Source organism: Carlito syrichta, unplaced genomic scaffold (assembly GCF_000164805.1).
Source record: "Carlito syrichta isolate Samal-C Ts95f unplaced genomic scaffold, Tarsius_syrichta-2.0.1 Scaffold302089, whole genome shotgun sequence".
In the NCBI taxonomy this organism is placed as follows: Eukaryota; Metazoa; Chordata; class Mammalia; order Primates; family Tarsiidae; genus Carlito; species Carlito syrichta.
In genome coordinates, this window is record NW_007246185.1 from 921,848 (window position 1) to 941,434 (window position 19,587).

The 19,587-nt window shown below is 43.7% G+C and overlaps 1 protein-coding gene across 2 annotated transcripts in view; it reads left to right on the forward strand.

Annotated features, from left to right (window-relative positions):
- PSAT1 (phosphoserine aminotransferase 1) overlaps positions 1 to 15,528 on the forward strand; it is a 31,058-nt gene extending 15,530 nt beyond the window's left edge. Inside the window, exons 7-9 of one of the 2 annotated variants that reach the window (XM_008056073.2) lie at positions 3,387 to 3,515; positions 13,508 to 13,645; positions 14,410 to 15,528. In XM_008056073.2, coding sequence (XP_008054264.1) covers positions 3,387 to 3,515; positions 13,508 to 13,645; positions 14,410 to 14,515 — 373 coding nt within the window. In that variant the 3' untranslated portion in view covers positions 14,516 to 15,528. The remainder of the gene's footprint in view (positions 1 to 3,386; positions 3,516 to 13,507; positions 13,646 to 14,409) is intronic. The other variant, XM_021711367.1, reaches the window with a different exon arrangement.
- Positions 15,529 to 19,587: the final 4,059 nt, after the last annotated feature.

A 19,587-nucleotide genomic window follows, 5' to 3' on the forward strand; every position in this document is an offset into this window, starting at 1 on the left:
TGTGTGTGTGTGTGTGTGTGTGTGTGTGTGTGTGTGTGTGTGTGTGTGTGTGTGTTTCCCATCAGAACTAATGACCAGAGTCCTGGGAACTTTGATTTCACTGTGCTGGATAAAACTTCCTTCAAATAGTTGCTCTGTAACCTGAGCAACAAACTGGGATAGAATAAAGGACCACCGCTCATTCTGTTTAACCCTTCTGTGGAACACAGAACTCCAATTGGTGGATAAAGAAAAAGATCCCTAAGCTTCCTTTCCACCCCCACAAAATGTTTTTTATTTGCCATGACTAACTGAACCCACAAACACAAAATTTGTTTAAGCTGCAGTATGAGGTAAAGTAACCAGTAAAAACAGAAACCAAATTAGCCAGTAACTCAGACCACCTTTCTTAGGGATGGGATGATGCAGATTAAGCCTGTGGGCCGTCTGGAGGACTTCACTGGCCCCAAACTACCTTTCGTCATGGTATGGGAGAAGCCTGGAGTCCTGGAACCCCCAGGGAGTATGTGTAGAGGAACCAGATTTGGGAACTTTCATCTGGAAAAGTCCTCAACTCGGTGGTTACTTTCACCAATTCCTGAGAAAACTGTGCAGAGTCAGAATCTTTAGAGCAGTCAGGGAGAGTTTTGCAAAGGATTTTCTGGTGTGTTTTTCTCAGTCCTTGTGCATAGAGAATATTTTGTATGGCTTTAACAAATTAATAAAAGTAACACATACTCTTAGCAAAGATTTCCAAGTGAGCAGAATCACCATGGTAACCACTAATTCACTGCTTGCTGAGTATCCTTACAGACCTTTAACTGGACATATGCAAATATACCAAGCCATATGTTTAATTGTGCAGATGGAACTTAAACATTACCAAATAGATTACTCTGTGAATTCCACCCAGGAATACATGATGGGCAACTGTCATCAGCTCAAATGCCAATTTTTATTTTTATTATTTTATTTTTCTTAGAGTAAAGGTCTTACCCTGTCACCCAGGCTGGAGTACAGTGATGCAATTATAGCTCACTGTAACCTCGAACTCCTGAGCTCAAGCAGTCCTCTTGTCTAAGTCACCCAATTACCTAGGACTGCAGGTGTGCGCCATTACCTTTGGCTAAATTTTTTAAAAAATTTTTATAGGGATGAGGTCTTGTTTTGTTGCCTAGGCTGTTCTCTTGGCCTCAGGCTGTCCTTCCACCTTGGCCTCCCAGAGTGCTGGGGTTACTGGTGCGAGCTACTGGGTCTGGCCCTATTTTTCTCCAGTGGTTGTATGGTATTCTGTAGATTGGACATGTCTCAAATTTATTTAATCATTTCACAGGCAGGCTTAGATGGTAAACCTATCCTACGTGTTTGTAGGTGGCATTTTAGAAGTGAAGACACTGGGAGTGGGGAGAATTAACCAGGTTGCAAAGCTGCCTAAGCATTTTAACACCCCTGTATTTTAAAGATTTTTAGATTGTATGGCAGTGGAAGCATGAGCTAATAATGAATTGGAAGGCACGAGGGTCTTGTGTTAAGTAGAGGTGCAGAGGCCAGACATCAGTGCTATGCAGAGGCATGGGTGGGAGGAGAGGGCAAGACTTTCTACCCCAGGGACGTCATCCAGCCTCCAGGACAGCCTGCTTCTTTCAGAGCTGCCTCCCTCTTACTGAGACTTCATAGACCCAGGCTGAGGGTGCTGGCCCTAAAAGTGGGTGGGCTTTCTCCTGACTGCCTGCTCAGATTCCATTAAGAAAGCCAGAGAGCACGTGGAGTAAGTCTGAGCAAGGTGGCCACCGAGGGGTGTCAGTACTGACAGTGGACTTTGCCTGGGCCCTTACTACACTTCGTATTTGATTAGAGAAATGACTTTGAAACCTGGGATGACAGAGCTGCAGGTCAAAGTGAAACTTGGTCTTCTAGAAGTCTTGACAGTGGCCTGGCACAGGCTGCTTCTGCTTGGATCCAGTCATGTGGTAGGGCATGCTTCTGTGGCTCATGCAGGGTGTGGAGTGGTGAGCCGACTGCAGACATGGGAAAGGAGTAGTTTGGGATTAAATGGGATTTCTAGAGCATCTTTTGGGATAGAGAGGTGGGCAGGATCATATGTGGAACATACACATGTGCACACACGTGCTGTATGCTCCGGTAGCAGCTGGACTTGGCAGCTGTGTGATGCTTGGTGACAGCCCAACTGTCCCAGTATCAGGTGAGCTAGTGACCAAGGTTCTGAAGGCCCTGGCAAACCAGAGGGCCTTGGTACTAGTGGGAAGAGTGAGGGCTCTGGGGTTGGAAGGGCTCAGACAGGCTCAGGTTGAAGTCCTGACTTACTCTGCCACTAGCTGGGTGACTTTGGGTAGGTTAAGCTCTCTGAGGCTCAGTTTCCTCATTTGTAAAATGAGATGATGGTGGCTCTGGCCTCGAGGTTATTGTGATCAATAAAAATAGGCTGAATGCCTGTAGTTCCAGCTACTTGGAAGGCTGAGGCGGAAGGATCGCCTAAGCCCAGCAGGTCGAGGCTGTGAGCATGCTGCTGCACTCCAGCCTGGGCGATAGAGTGAGACTCCAACTCAAAAAAATAAAGTAGGCTGAGGCCACAGTAGACTTCAGGGAGTGTTCATTCCCTTCTCTTACTTTCTCCCTTCTCCTTTGTCCCTCTAACTTCTCAGTTTTTAGCCAGAGAGCTACAGCTAAGGGTCTTCCCTTTTGCCACCAGCCGCTATTGCTCAGACAGTGAGGGAGTTGTCTGGAGACCAAAGCTTCCAGAGAGGCTACACACGCTTTTGGGTGCTGGCTATTCCTGCCTAAGGCCCTGCTGGACAACCCACTTCCTGGATGTGGACACTCCTGGGTCCTTGGCCCACAGTGGAGGAGACACCGTCTCCCTGAGTTGGGAGTCCTTGAATGAACCAGTCAGTATCGGGGGCTTCCCTGTGACAAGCTGTTAAGAGCATTTTCCAGACCCTGTGATCTCCCCTCACCACCCTGTCATGGTGGAAATAAACAAGGAGGCAAGTGGCTCTGGAAGTTCCAAAAGTGAAGAGCTGACTCGGTGGGGGTGGGGGTGGGGAGTCAGGGTCTACTGCTGCCCTGTGGTGAGCATAGGGAAGTATGTTCCAGTGTCATGAAGGGTTTGCAACAGGACTTGGGCTGAACAGGGAGGAGCTGATGTGACACTCAGGAGTCATCTAAGTAAACTTCTCTTTCTGAATGCCCCTCAGGGTCTAGCACTGGGTCGATCCTAGTCCTTACTTCGTGACATGCTCTTGTTCATGCAGATGCCCTGCTTTTTCTTGTCTGTCTCTAATGATGTCTTTAAGTCTGTTTTAATGCAATGTAAACAATGGTTTGAATATGTTTCCACTTTTGCAAAGCTGAACTAAGTGGATTTTTTTTTTTAACCTTCATTTTAGCATCTATGTCGTGGGCTTGGTCTTGGAGTGGATTAAGAACAACGGAGGTGCCGCAGCCATGGAGAAGCTAAGCTCCATCAAATCCCAAATGATTTATGAGATTATTGATAATTCTCAAGGCTTCTACGTGTAAGTTAATGGATTTTCTCTCACATTTTGCCTCTTGTGAGTTTAAAACCATGTGGATACTGTGTACCTTTGAAAAATGGATGCGTTTACCTTTTTCTAAGATGTTGAAGTGCTGATGAATGTGGATGGTTCTGGACCCCAAGAGCAGGGGGTGAGCTCTTCCCTCCCGCACCTGTGTCCCAGTGGGTGGTGACATTTCTCACACCAAAGACATCACCTGGGGAAGAATCTGTTTACCCCTTGGGATAGATTCCTTCTCCTGCTTTCTCTGTGTGTCTCCTAGGAAAAAACTCATGTACTCTCTGGAAGGCCTCAACTTAAAGACTTCTGTTAGAGATCCTTGGGTTAGACACGCACTACTGACCCTCCTCCTTCGGGTTATTTCCCTTTTTAAGAAAGTCCGACAAGGCTCGGTGGCTCAGCCTGTAATCCCAGCACTTTGGGAGGCCGAGGTGAGTGTATTGTTTGAGCCCATGGGTTTGAGACCAGCCTGGGCATCTTGGTGAGACCTCGTCTCTACAATAAATCAAAAAACTAGCCAGGTATGACAGCACACGCCTGTAGTTCCAGCTACTTGGAAGACTGAAGCAGAAGGGTCACTGGAGCCCAGCAGGTCAACGTTGGGATGGCCGTGAGGTGCTACTGCACTCCAGCCTGGGCAATAGAGTGAGACTCCCACTCACACACACAAAAAAAGTCCACCGCTTTCCTTATTACAGGACAAATGCGCCCATGTAAAGTTTGTGAATGGAATTGGCTTTGGTGTGAGTTGACTCCTTAAATATTTTCATGGCTGAATGGTTAGTGAACATGTGACCACTGGCCTAGCACTTGGGAGGGCTACAGGAAATGTATGGGTCTCGTATTAGCTTCATAGGGATGCTGTAACAAAGAACCACAGACTTGGTGACTTAAATCAACAGAAATTTATTTTCACAGTTCTGGAGGCCAGAAGTTCAAAACCAAGGTGTCAACAGGGTTTTGCTCCCTCCAGACTCTAAGAATCTGTTCTTTACCTTCTGGTGACTCCAGGTCGCCCTTGGCTTGTGGCTGCATCACCCCAATCTCTGCATGTATCATGGCCTTCTTTTTGTGTTTTCCCTTCTGTCTCTTGTAAGGACAGGTCTTTGGATTTAAGCCCTGCGCAGATAATCCAGGATAATCACATCCCAAGATTTATAATGTAATCACACCTGCAAAAGCCTCCCCCCCCCCCTCAAATAGGTCATAATTACAGATATGGGGGTGTGTGGGAGATAGGACATGGGCATACCTTTTCAGGTGCCACCATTCAACCCACTATAATGGATACCTCACCAAGCTGCCAGATGTGAAGCTCCTAGTCACAGGGAAGCGTAACAGATGGTATCTTCACCTGCTTTTCCCTTCTTAAGGTAGACAGAGGCTCACAAAGACCAGACTTGATGCTGTGTGCATGTGTGTGTGTATTGATAGTGTATGTGTGTATTGATAGTACTCACATATATAAACACTTATATTCACCAGGCTGAAGGTGGTCATTACTCTTTGGGGTTCAGTCTGTTGTAACAAAGATATCTGCCTGATAGTCACTGGGGATTTCACACTGTTTTTGCGAATTCAGTGACCACTTGAAGACACCCAAAACGATGCCACCCTCCTAACTTAGAATTGCATTTTTTAGCCAAGACTTCCTCATACATATCCATAACTACCCATGGGTGGGGAAGTGGAGGTGTACTTTTTGGACAGCATGCTGCTGCCACTTCTATCCTTAAAATGTTTGTCGCCTGCTCCTGTGAGTTCTTGGCATGCAGTGGCCCTCTAGCCACAAGCCCAGGGGGAGTTGGACTTGGCTGGATGCCTTGGTTTTTGGGTCCCTCCCCCATGTGCCGTCTGGGAAAAGGAATGCACACTCTACATTCCTGCCTGCTCTGTGGTTCTATGCAACAGAGAAGCACATGCAGGCAGGGGGTCGGTCCTGGAGAAGCTTCCATGCTAGACCCTGATGTGTGAGTGGGGAAGCCAGGATACTGCCAGTGCTTGCTAGAGTCAAGGAGTTCATAGCCAAGGGCTAAAGAATGTGGCAGGAGCTTGGAAGGGCGATACTATTGGGTTTGGGAATGAAGGGAGAGTTGATAGATGAGCTTGAGCCTTGAGCATGAGTGGAATTAGGCCAGAGAAGAGGGGAGGGCAAAAGTACTTTTAGGAACTTTTAGGTAGGCAGGGACCACTCCCACAAAGGCACTGAGGGAGGACCGTACAGTGTGTGTGGGGAGGAGAGCGTGGGCTGCTTGAGGGGATGGCTTGTGTTGGGATTAAAAGGAATGGCTGTGGAAAGGTCTGAGGACATGTTTACTCCACCTGTTTATCCATCTATTTGTCTATCTACCCATCAGTCCATCTACCTATCATCTACCCACTTAACCCATCCTTCCGTCCGTCCGATCATCCATCCATCCAACAAATGGCTCCTGCGTATCCACTCTGGGTTAGCCATTTTCTAGGCTCCTGGGAAAAATAAGTTATCTTCCCTGGCTCCCTAAAAGTGCTCAGAACCTGAGTGTAAGTGCAGGCACTTGGGTTATTGTGAAGGGATTAATTTTTCTTTCTTTCTTCTTTTTTTTTTTTTTGAGTCGGAGTCTCACTCTGTTGCCCAGGCTGGAGTGCAGTGGCACACTAACAGCCACCACAGACTCGACCTGCTGGGCTCAGGCGATCCTTCAGCCTCAGCCTTCCAAGTAGCTGAAACTACAGGCACGTGCCACCACGCCCGGCTAATTTTTTGATTTATTGTAGAGATGAGGTCTTGCCAAGTTGCCCAGGCTGGTCTCAGACCCGTGGGCTGAGGCACTCCTTTCACCTCGGTCTCCCAAAGTGCTGGGGTTACAGGCTTGAGCCACCACGCCCGGTCTGGGATTAATTTTTCTATTAGCTTTTGGCTCCAGATATTTCTCAGGAGATGTATAGGTGTGAAGTTGCAGGACAGGAAGAATAGTGACACCTCTGGAAAAAAATTCAGGGAATTAGAAACAAAATTAGAAAGCATAGAAGGAACTTTGGGAATCCCCTGCATCTTCCCCATCCCCAGGTCCTTTAATTTCAGGCACCTATCCTGGGCCTTTTCCGGAAGGCAGCCTGCCGAGCTCCCATGGCAGGCGGGTCATCTCCTGGGGAGTCTGATCACCCTTCACACCCAGAGTTCCTCACTCACTTATGAGCTGCCTTGAGCCAGGACTTGAGTCCTCTTCAGAATAAACCTCTTTCTGGGAACTTCATCACCCCCTTGGCTGCCTGCCTAGAAAATGTCATCCAGGGTTCACGATGTCCTGTGGGACTTTGTTACTGGCATGAAGAGCAGGCTTTACTGTGTCGTTCCTCTGTTGACAGCTGGAGACTCTCTAGCTATTCCTGAACTCACTTGGGTTTTCAGGAATTTCTTCACTTTTCTTTTGAACTAAGGAAATAGTTCAGCAACATGACCCCTAAGGGGAGATGGGCAGTTTTAAAGAGGAATATAGAGTAACCAACCTAGAATTTTCAATTTACTACCATCTTTGCTGCTAATTGATGTCTCTGAGAAGATGCACCCCTTCCACCTTCCACTTCCCCTGACTCGTAAGGCAGCTCCTTTACTGAACACAGTTCCGGGCAGTTTGCTGAGAGTTGCACGAGCTCTGCCATTGACCTTGGCAGGAAACTCTGAGACTAGATAATACAACCATTGAAACCCTTGAGTTGGTTCCATATCCTAACCACCCACGCAGCACTGCCTGACCCGGAGTTGAGCATCTTGGGCTTAGACGCCCCACTTTGTCATTTATTAATACGTGACCTTGGGCAATGACCCAACTGCTCTAAGCCTTAGTTTCTTCATCTGTACAGTTGACATAATAGGGATGCAAACCTCTTATGACTGTCATGAAGATTCAATGAAAGTATACGTGAATAAAGAGTGTATAATGCCGAAATTGAGAGCATGGGCTCTTGTGCTGGTTAATTTTTTTGTATAAAGCACTAGCGGCCAGGCTCGGTGGCTCAGCCTGTAATCCCAGCACTTTGGGAGGCCGAAGCAAGTGGATTGCCTGAGCCCATGGGTTTGAGACTACCCGGGCAACTTGGCAAGACCTCATCTCTGCAATAAATCAAAAATTAGCTGGGTGTGGTAGCACATGCCTATAGTTCCGGCTACTTGGAAAGCTGAGGCGGAAGGGTCACCGGAGCCCAAAAGGTCGAGGCTGCGGTGGCCAGGATCGTGCCACTGCATTCCAGTCTGGGTAACAGAGTGAGACTCCAACTCAAAAAAAAAAAAGGCACTAGCAACAGCGTTTGGCACATGGGGAACATTCCTTACCTGTTAGCTCTTAATATTATTATTTGTGGTTATTATTACACAAAACAATTAGGATCCAGACACACAGTGCTTAACACATAATAGATATTAATTTTCTTATTTTAAAGCTATCCAAGTAACAGATTTCGTACTGGATCTGAGGCTCCCTTTGTCACCTTATGTGGGAACCAGACCTTAGAATAAAGAGAAAGAGGCATGTGATGGGTCTAGTGAAGACCCTGAAATAAAATGAAGCGGGCAGAGTCCTAGGCACTTTCCACATATGAATGAATTTTGTTGTCATCACAACCCTGTGAAGTAGACATTAAGCTTATTTTAGAGAGGCTCAGACAGGATAAGTTTGCAGCTGGGAAGTGGGATCAACCAGGTTATGAACCTGGGAGTGTGGGGGTGTCCTGAGGGGTTCGCTCCAGAACCTGTGCTGCTTTTTAAGTCTAGGAGTGCAGAAGACTTTCCTAAAGAGGCCATAAAATTCAGAAGTCATCAAGTAAAAAATGATATATTTAATTGCATGAAAATTTAACCGTTGTAAGACATCATCAACACACTTAAAAACAAATGACAGACATGAGAAGGATTTTGTAGTATATAACATTTAAAGGTTCCTAGCCTTAATACAGGCAAGAGGCCACAGATGAATGAAAAAGGATAACAGCCGGGCTCGGTGGCTCAGCCTGTAATCCCTCGCTTTGGGAGGCTGAGGTGAGTGGATTGCCTGAGCCCGTGGGTTCGAGACCCGCCAGGGCAAGTTGGTGAGACCTCATCTCTACAATAAATCAAAAATTAGCTGGGCCTGGTAGCACGTGTCTGTAGTTCCAGCTACTTGGAAGGCTGAGGCAGAAGGATCGCTGGAGTCTAGCAGGTCGAGGCTGTGGTGGCCAGGAACGGTCACTGCACTCTAGTCTGGGTGACAGAGTGAGACTCCAATTAAAAAAAAAGTGAAAAAGGATAACAATAAAAATGGGGGCAGAGGGTAGTTGCTAACTATATGTGCAATCAACTCAGAAGAAATACAACTGTCGCATGGACAAATGAAAAGTTGCCAACTTCATTAGCTCCTTAAGAAATGTAGATTAAAACCATAAGATAGGTTTTACTTTTATCTTCAGAAATCAAAAAGATTGATAACATCTGGTGCCGGCAAGGGAACAAACACACTCTTGCTGGGAGTATAAATCTGGAGAGATTTGGAGCAAAGTTTGTAGCACCTATCAAAATGCAAAATTCACATGCACTTTGACCAAGGGTTTTTATATGTATTCTCCCTGGGTGTAGTGGTGTGTGTACTTGCTGATGTGCCAGCAATTCCAATGTAGAATGGGATGGTGTGAATCCGGAGACGGCCCATGTGCCCATCATAGGGGTGTGATGAAAGAAATTAGGATCCGTTGATGGTGTGGAATAACGTGTGTTGAGAGGGCTGAAGCAGATCGCTGTGCAGATACAGGAAGATAACCATGTGTCATCAGACCAAAGTGGGGGTGAAGCAAGTGTAGAAAAAGATGTGTCTATTAGCCTTAAAAAAAAAAACCCACCAATTATATTTGTAAATACTACATATATGTATATATACATACACTTATGTATGCACTGAATAAAAAGGGGAGCAGAAGGTAGTTGCTAACAGTATGAGTAAACAACTCAGAAGAAATACAGTTACCTCGTGGACAAATGGAAAGTTACCAACTTTTTGTACATCTAAAAAGATCCTGAAGAATGCATACCAGACCACAAATAGTAGCCACCTCTGTGGGAAGGGGATGACAGACCTTCATTTTTACTCTAGATTTTCATAATTGTATACAGTTTTAAAATTTATTTTGTAATTGACAAAACCAGACACTAAGGAGAGGCCTCCGATTGTAACTGGTGGGCTTTTCTCTCTTCGTGCACTTTCTTCTTCATTCCCTGTGTTTCTGACACATCCCTTCAAAGGGGACAGACTGTAAAATGAATATCTGGTTGTCCCCTGCCCACTTCCTGTGACTTCTTAAGCGCCCTGACCCTTACCACCTTTGTGAGACCGGTGACTCTGTCTGAAGCTGTACCTTCTCCCTCGCGATACCATGGGAAGCCCTGGCATTTCTTGGAAGCGACTCTCTGGAACATCTGTCCCTGAGATGGAAAGAGCTTTTCGGTCCAATGTGTTTTACCTCCTGGGGTTTCTTATTTGCACAAGGAATGCATGAGAAGCTTCAGGAAGTCAGGAGCAAAAAGACCTGTTAACACAGTGTTTCCTAAATTTCTCTGACAGGAACACCTGTTGGCATCTTTTGTGTCAGTGGTCCACTGTAGATTTTAGGAAGCACGCTGTTGCCCCAGCTCCCATCCAGACGTCACTCCTTAAGTCTTTGCAGCCCTAGAATTGCCCAACCGATCCCACACCCCTCCAGGCCTCTCAGTCAGCTTTACCCCTCCTCCTGCATCGCTCCTCAACCCACTCAGGCAGTAGACCCTGCTGCCTCTGAAGTTTAGTGTTAGCTCTAGAGGCTATACACTGGGGAGCAGTGGCCAGACCCAGCCCATAATGGTGCTCGATGGGGCTCACCCTGTGATTAAAAACAATTTGAGCCAACGTTGGATATTGGAGGACAAAGATCTGGGTTTCTTATGCCATAATCTATGTGTGTCTGAAAATGGGGGGAAAAAAGCTTTGACAAGGAGGGCCATGTTTTAAGAAAAAAAGGGGAGAGACTTGCTCTGTGGAAGTAAAGAATAGTCTTCCATGTTTAGTATGCAACAGAGAGAGCTGGTGTCTTGCCTTCCTCGCCAGCTTGTCTTACTTGTTTATGTGACTGCTTATGTGCTGCTGGCATTTGAATGTGCTGCCTATGTTTGAAGCTCCCCAGTGCCCATGGCTTGGCACAAGCCCTAATTCTTTTGACCTAGAAAGTTTGGGTTTTTTTTTTTTCTCCAGCCATTTCTTTCTTTTTCTTTAAAGTTTGTGTTCAGTGCACACCAGTTCTATAACATGAGGCATTACTATGAATCAAAGCATAAATATACAAACACGATAATACAAAATTCAAAACAGGTGTATGGCACTGAGGTATGAAATGAAAGTGTTCATTCACACATGATAGCTTCAGATCTGTGCAATCTGGTTGTTCCCATGTAGGTTTCTAAAGATGGGGAAAGAATGTCTGGTCATCAAGGCTACTGTGGCCATATTAGATGATGGAACACTAGAAAGTTCTTTGTAAGAGCTTTCTAGCTTCCTAGCTGGTCTCTCGGCCTCCCAATTTCTTTCCCCTCTGATCGCCTCTGTGTGTCATAGCTATTTTTCTAAAACATAGACCTCACTTTATTGTGCAAACCTGATGGCTCCTCACTACTCAAAGATCCAATCTAGTTCCCGGAAGAGAATACTCCATAGGGTTCTTCACAGCCCAGACCTGACTGTCTTCCCAGCCACCGTGGCCAGGAAGCCAACACTCCAGTCAAGTCAGTGAACTTGCTGGTGGTTTCTGTGCCTTTGCACATGCAGTTCTCTCCCAGATGACCTCCCTTCTCATCCATCTATACAATGCCCATATCCCCTTCTCTGAGACCTGTCACTTGCCTGGCTCCCTCCCTCCACAGCCCTTTGCTGTTATGGCACGTCCCACGTATAATTGGAATCCTCAACAGAGCCATCTCTCGCTAGACTGGGAGCAGTTAATTCCCCTTAATCTTTTTTTCTTTCAGCCCCATAATAGAGAGATAATGCCGTGGGTACTGCATAAAGATTTGCTACATGGAGACTTGATCTTCAATTTCTATCTTTTATGACATTATTGCTTCATAGTATCTTCTGTTTTCATGATAGGATGGGTAAATTTGGTGGTGGGGGAGTGAACTGTACATACAGATTCTTAAATCTTTCTCTTTTTAATTTTTTTAATGTAATTTTTGTTGTTCCATCTCTTATGATTGGACCCTCATATTGGAAGCCATTTGCTGTTTAATTTTAATGAGGCTTACACCTATAGAGGTATAAGAATGAAATAGAATGTACTTGAGAAATGTGAAAGAGAGAGAGTTACTACTTGTACTTAAAAAAAAAATTCCAGAGTAACATGCCAGCTCTTCTTCCATTTGTCTCCTTTGGTTGTCAGTGGAAAATAATTTTGGCTGCTTATTTTCTAAATCCAGAAAGTAAAATTAAATACTAATCTTTCCTAGACAGAAATTCACTTATTATCCATTTTCGAGAGCCTATATGTACCTTATGCAAGGTGCTAGGAATAAAAAGACATTTATCGTATTTAACAGGTACTTATTTAACATTTAATATGTTACATACACTGTTTTAAATTATATCAGTTATCTATTGCTGCATCCTAGAACACCCCAGAACTTAATGACTTAAAACAATAACCATTTTCTTTGCTTATGATTTTCTGGGTCAGCGGGTTGGGCTTAGTTCAGCTCGGTGGTTCTTCTGTTGGTCTCTGGATGCCTCATTTGACCGACATCATCTGGTAATTCATTTGGAGCTGAACTGTCTAAAGTGGTTTGACATGTGTGGCAGTTGTTGTTAGCCATTGGCTGGGACACTTATCTCCAGCATGCTAGCTCAGACTTGCTTAAGTAACAGCAATACTTAAGAGAGCAAGCAGAGAAGCCATGAGGCCTCTTAAGGCCTAGGCTTAGAAGTTGCAGAGTCACTTCTATTGCAGTTTCTTGGCCAAAGCAAGTCAGAAGACCAGCCCAGGCTCAAAAGATGGAAAACTAGACTCTACTTCTTTTTTTAATTTTTAAATGGGCCACGAAAATTCTCTATAAACAGACTTATTTAATCCTTATGACAGCTTGAGGTAGGTTCCATTATTATTCCCACTGTTCAAGAGAAAGGGGAGGCACAGCAGAAGTTATGTAACTTGCTCAAGCTCACACAGTTTGGGACAGTACAGGGTGATATTCCTTTGAAAGGTGCTGCTCATTATTTTTGCTTTACATCCACTGTTATGACCACCTTATTTCTCCCTGAAGCTGTGAGAAAAAAGGGTCATTCTCATTTGCTTTGTGGCTTACATGTGTTATATACATGTTGTACCACTGAACCGTCACAAGTAGTCTGAAATGGAGGTATTATTCCCGTCACAAGTAGTCCGAAATGGAGGTATTATTCAGATGAGGAAATTAAGGCTTACGGAAACTAAATACAAGTCATATAAGTGGATGCCAGCCCATTGTTCCATATACAAGAGTCTGGTCTCCCTAAGTAAACTATAAATGTCCTGGGGCAGGTTTTTAAAAAAATTTCCAGCCAGGCTTGGTGGCTCAGCCTGTAATCCCAGCACTTTGGTAGGCCGAGGTGAGTGGATTGCCTGAGCCCATGGGTTCGAGACCCACCTGGCAACTTAGCGAGACCTCATCTCTACAATAAATCAAAAATTAGCCGGGTGTGGTAGTGTACACTTGTAGTTCTGGCTACTTGGAAGACTGAGGCGGAAGGATCGCTGGAGCCTAGCAGTGTGAGGCTGCGGTAGCCAGGAGCGTGCCACTGCACTCCAGTCTGGGTGCCAGAATGAGACTCCAATTAAAAAAAAAAAAAATTTCCTGTTTGCATTTAGAAAATGTTTTTTAAAAAACAAAACCTATTGATTTGTCCATGACAAAATGATAACCCATACATTTCACAAAAGTGGCTGGAATAATAAACATGTTTTTTCAGGTGTTTGGTGGAATCCCAGAATAGAAGCAAGATGAATATTCCGTTCCGCATTGGCAGCGCCAAAGGAGATGATGCTTTAGAAAAAAGATTTCTTGACAAAGCTCTTGAGCTCAATATGATCTCCTTGAAAGGGCATAGGTGAGTATATCTCCAGTCCACAAGCTTGACAGAGAATTGGCTTTGTTTTTTCAAATGAAACAAATGTAAGAACCTGCTCAGCTTGGAGTAGCTATTATGTAACTTGTTTGGCAAAACCAGCTGTCATGGTGATATGCCATCTTCCTGCTGTTTCTGGACCCTTTGCACATTTCCCTGTCTGTGATTATAGTGGAGCTATGTCTTTCCATGGGGATTTTGTCAAAATTACCTTTGAAAATTGCTTAAACTGTGCCTACAGGGCAGAGATGGCTACCCCACCTCTCACAAGACCAGTACCACTCCATTCTTTTGTTAGAACATCCCTGTTACTCCAGCCAAGCATCAGATAGAGTAGTTCGTCTTGCATGCCCTGTGAAAAATAAACACACGAGAACAGCAGCGACAGCCCATACCCCTTCCGCTGGCACTATCAGGGCAGGCTTATGAACGGCGAGCAGAATCGCTATCTTCATCCAACTTACCTTTTTTTCTTCCCCTCAGCTTGTTTTGTTTCTTCGCCAGGGTGAATAGTTTGAATTAATCTAAGTTGAATGTGGGCATGGTGAACTTTCACTGCCATAAAGGAGAGTTTTCTGATGACTGAGACGTGTAAAGCTCCATACCACCTGTCAGGGGTTTTCAAGTGGGAGGTTGGACATGATGGTCTCAGGTGCCACAATTCTCACTAGTCACTAGAAAAAGAGTCGTTCTGGTGCTAAATAAGATGTTTTTGTCCTTAATGGTTGGATGTTTGTTCATTCTAGGTCTGTAGGCGGCATCCGGGTCTCTCTGTATAATGCCATCACGATCGAAGATGTTCAGAAACTAGCCGCCTTCATGAAAAATTTTTTGGAGATGCATCAGCTGTGAATACATCCTAACCAGCATATGCTCTGCCCCTGAGCAACATACAGAATTTAAAGTAACTTGAGGATGGCTGCAAAAAGTTAACAAACACGGTTTTTTTTCCTCAAATGAACGTGCTTATGATAGATTCTTCTTTTTTCAAAGAACAACAGCAAAATATCCACAGCTCTGCAAAACTGGTGGGACCTAACAGCTGCCTTAATTCTGGCTTGAACTGGAAGCATTTTTAAATCTTCCTGTTGCTTTTCTGATGAATTCCTGCTTATTTTGTCTCTCCTACCTTTTCTAGCTAGATCTCAAGTATTCAGACTTGCCTGTGGTGTTAATAAGTTGCAATTCATCAATTGCTGGAGTCCTGGGAACACACAGCATGGAGGATAGGTGGGGTCTACCAGGTGATGAATCTCGACAGCAGTGGGGTCTCCTCTGTCCTGCAGCTGTCAACATTGACCCAAGTTGGGTGAGTGGAGTGTTTAGGAGGACCAGGCAAAAGAGAGCAAACTCTTTATACTGTTATACTCACAATGAGAGAAAGGCGACATGCTATATATATGTTACTATAGCAAGGTCTGTTTTTAATCCATATACTTTATATCTCTATGCATTTATATTTCTAACAATACGGTTCTCAGTGGTACATGTGGAGACCTAGAATTTGTTAAATCCTTGACCTTGTTCATTATAGCATTCCATTAGCAACGTTGTACCCACTTCCCATTTTCCCCCTCCTGTTTTTAAGCTGATTCACAAAAAGAAATTCTTGATTCATTTTTTACTCTTCTCTCTGTAGGTGGAAGAGAAGGTTGGTTGGTTTGCTCTTAATTAAGTCATTAAACTGAAAAGTTCTGTTACACACCCTTGTTTTTTGTTCGCTTGACTGTTTTCTCTGTAGTGTGTGACCAGAGTGATACTTTGAATTCCAGATCTTTGCTGAGAAGTCTTTCCCCCTATTGTTTGTTGTCAGTATTTTATGTTGAATATGTTAAGAATAAAGTCCTCAAACATCCAATTCCTTATCAACGAATTTATCTACCTGCTTTTTAAACAAATGGTTCTTTTAAAAAACATGGTGGGAAACTAGAGTCTAAAAATAGACTCTGGCAAGGGTAATTTAGTACAACCAAAGGCATACGACTTGAATCTTCGGCATCTATTTTTTAAAAATTCAATGCAGTGTGGTAGCTTTCCATTTCATTTTGGAATGACTTTACCAGCAAACCACCTTCCACTGCAGCCCAAGGTGTAAAGTTCTATGAACTCAGCCCCACTTAACTCAGAAACGGGCCAGGAGAATCGTTTTGAACTATCTTCTTGTTTCATTTGATTGCATAATGAGGATCCCACTGGTTTCTCATCCTTTCACTGATTGGTTGGGTCCCCTGGTCAGGTCTCAGCCTTCCTAGGCTTGGTTCTCTCAAATGTAAAAGGAGGTATGAAATAACTCCCCCACTTATCGCAGGGGTGTTTAAGAGTTTGAAACAAGGGCTCGATGCAGGATGTGAATAACAACCACAGTAAACCCTTAAATCGTAAAAGCCAGCCATTTTATAGAATCCTTAACTTAATGTTCACATACAGTAGTTGAAGGGTACAGGGAACAGCTAGAGGGGCGGCTCCCAAAATGGCGCCGAACATGGTAAAGCCACACTAGACAACAAAGGCCCTAGGTTCCAGCTTCATGCACGATTCCCCTCGCCCACAAAGTTCAAACCTGCAAGCCTCCAGTCATTTACCATGACGTAGCTAGCTTTGTTATACCCACCCTGCTCCCATGTCGCTCCTCCAACAAGAACCTAGCACAGCCCCTTCCGGCTACACTTAGTAAGACCAGCCTTCCTGATCCCTCTCCACCTCTTCCTAATTTTGTTTTCATCTCTTCTATTGGGATAATGTCCCTTTTCTTCGTTCTCATCAGGACGACCCTGGTATCTCATCACAGCATCTCCATTTGTTCTGTAAAGTGCTGAGGTGCCTGCGTCTCTGCCTTCGCATAAAGCGTGGAAGGACCATGGTTCCTCACCTCCAGCACCCCTGGCATCCTGATTTGCCCATGCGAGCTGCTTTGTAATTGTCTGCTTACCGCATGAAAATACTCAGGTCACATTGGTCTCCCTGAGTATTGTCAACTGAACTTGGAGGAAAGGCAGAGAGGTACCATCTCTCACATATGTGGACTTATTTTTTTCATCCCAAAAGCTTTGTATATGAGTACAATTTGATTTTCTACTAAGATGATCAAAATATGATTCTGTGGTTGAACGTGGATATTTAAAATCTTGGAAGTTCCCTTAGAACCAGCTTTAGAAATCTGAAAACTTCTGGCAAGTGGTCAACAACTACATACAGATAAGAAATAATCACTGCGGTCTGGCCACACAGGGCGGTTCTGGAGCACCATTGCTGGAAAATATTCATCAGAGTAGAAAAACTTGACCTTTGTATGTCTCGAGGGAATGAACTGGTACCAATCTGCTGACCACACAGGGAGAGGTGAAAGGGGAGGTGAGGACACAGGCTTCTGGGTCAGCAGGCTGCAGGGGCCAGAACCAGCCAGTCTTCCCCTGAAGATGAAAGGAAGGTGGATAAACAGGCTTCTTTAGGGCCGTGCAGGGGATGTGTGACAAGCTGCCCCATGTTCCTTTGGACCCTCTAAATTTTACTTCTTCCCCAAACTGAATTTGGAACTTTATTTTTCTCTTTTAAAATTCTTTACCACACATAATCATGCCAGTGGCATCCGACTGAGAAACAACAAATCCGTTCCTGTGTTCCTTATGTTTACCTCCACACACTGTTTTGGTGCCAATATCGCGATTCTGTTTTTTGTCTGAACAAGACACAAAATTGTTTTCTGTCCCTAACTCCTCAAGCCCCTGCTAGTCTCTGTTTATTGAATTGCTATCTCACTACAGCTTGGCTGATGCCGGAAGGCTTGGCATGCTCTTAGGTGAACTATGTGAGGTAACAAATAATTAGATCCCCTTCTGCTTTTAGAGCTGATGGGGCCACTAAGACCCATAAAAATGGACAAGACTCATTGATAGATTAGATGTTGTCCAATTCTGCCAAAGGCATTACCTGGTCTGGCCTTGTATCACTCCATGATTAATGTTTGTTGTATCATGTTCTTTGGAAGGGAAATAAAATGAGGAAGAATTTCCTCACATTTGAGGGAAATGAGCATAATTAAAAAGTGAAATGCTACCGAGTCTGCTAAGAAATCAATCACTTTAATTGGAAAAAAGATTCCTTGCCTCTGTCAGTAATTGGGCTCTTGGTAATTTAAAATTGGAATCCCTGACAGCTTGTGATAAATTGGCTCCTTTTGGGCTAAAGAAGGTAAGAAGTTCTAATTACCCCTGCATTATTCCAGAGTGGATGGAAAATCTTGATCAAAGAGGTATTGGAAGAGAGAGAGAAAAGCTAGCAATGAGCAAAGGTCTATTGAATTTATTTCAAGAAGTTAAAGAATAAAATTGTTCATTTGATGTGACAGAAATAAGAGCTTGTGGTATTTGAAATTCTAGAGATGCAAATTGGATTTTCTAAGAAAATAGGGAACTGGGCATATTAAAAAAAGTTTACATATGCAAAAGTTAGGTTATACAGAAAGCCCTGCTTACTTGTTATCACGCACATGAATATTCACAACCTTGAACTTTTCTTAGGAGAAAGTAGGGAATTTGTATTTTGAGGGTTTATGCATGTAAGTAATCTGCACTAAGTTTAAGGAAATGTAAACTGTTTCATTTGAGTGAAAAATTAACTTAATAGAAAATGGCAGGGCTTTGATGAATGAACCCACTGACCCCCATCTCTGTTAGTAGCCTAACCTTTGTTTTTATGTGTATTGCCTAAGAAGGTCTGAGGAATAGGTTGGGTTTCAGGTTGATGCATTATAAACTTATTCTGAGTTGTGTGCATTTTGCTTATGCCCATCTACAATATCTTTCTATATATTATAATTTATATAAATATAGACATAATTTCACACTTACAGAAAACTTGCAAGATTAGTACAAAGAACTCTTGTAGGCTGGGTGCAGTGACTCCCAGCACTTTGGGAGGCCAAGGTGAGAGGATTGCTTGAGGCTATTTGTTCGAGACCAGCCTGGGCAACATAGCGAGACTTCTTTATAAAAAAACCAAACAAAACCAAAAACATAGATGCATCACCCAGATTGATCAATTATTAACATTTAGCTTCACTGCCTTTGGTATTTACTCTTGGTATATACATACTGTTTTTTCTGAACTGTTTAAGGATAAGTTGGAGATATTGTGCCCTTTCATCTCCAAATAGTGTTTATCTCTTAGTAACAAGGACATTCTCTTACATAATCAGAAAAATCATATAAATCAGAAATTTAACATTGATGTATTGAGGTAATATACAGTCCATATTTTCAAAAATTTACAATTATCCCAGTAACAACTTTTGTAGCTATTTTTTTCAGCCCAATATCCAGTCCACAATCATCCATTGCACGTAGCTGTCATATACCTTAGTCTAAATATGAAATAATTCTGCAACCTCTTTACACATCATGTTATTGACGGTTTATGAAAAGCATAGGCCAGTTGTGGTGTATCATGTCCCTCAATCTGGGTTTGTTCAAATTTGTTTCCTTAGACTGTTTCAAGTTATGCATTTTTGGCAGATTAACCATAGAAGCAATATTATGTCCTTCTCAATCATCTTAGCAGTAGGCACCCGACATTGGTTTGTCTTACTGGTGGTATTGCCACTGGTGCCTTGGTTAAAGTGGTGTCTATGAGGTTTCTCCAATGTCAGGCTATTACTTGTCTCTTTGTAACTAATTAGTCGTTATGAGACTCGAAATATCCTGGTCTCCATCAGACAAATTGCCTACAAGTACCATAAAAAGGATAGTACAAGTGGAATTATTTGATGCAGAAGGTGAAGTGATTTATTGCTTACCTTCCACCAGTATTTTTACAACCTGTTCCTCCCTCCAAAAAAACACCCCAAAATATAAGCGAAGGTGTGCAAAACAGTACATTGGGAAGAGAAAAACCAATAGCCAGAGGATATATATTCCAGGAGCCCTGAG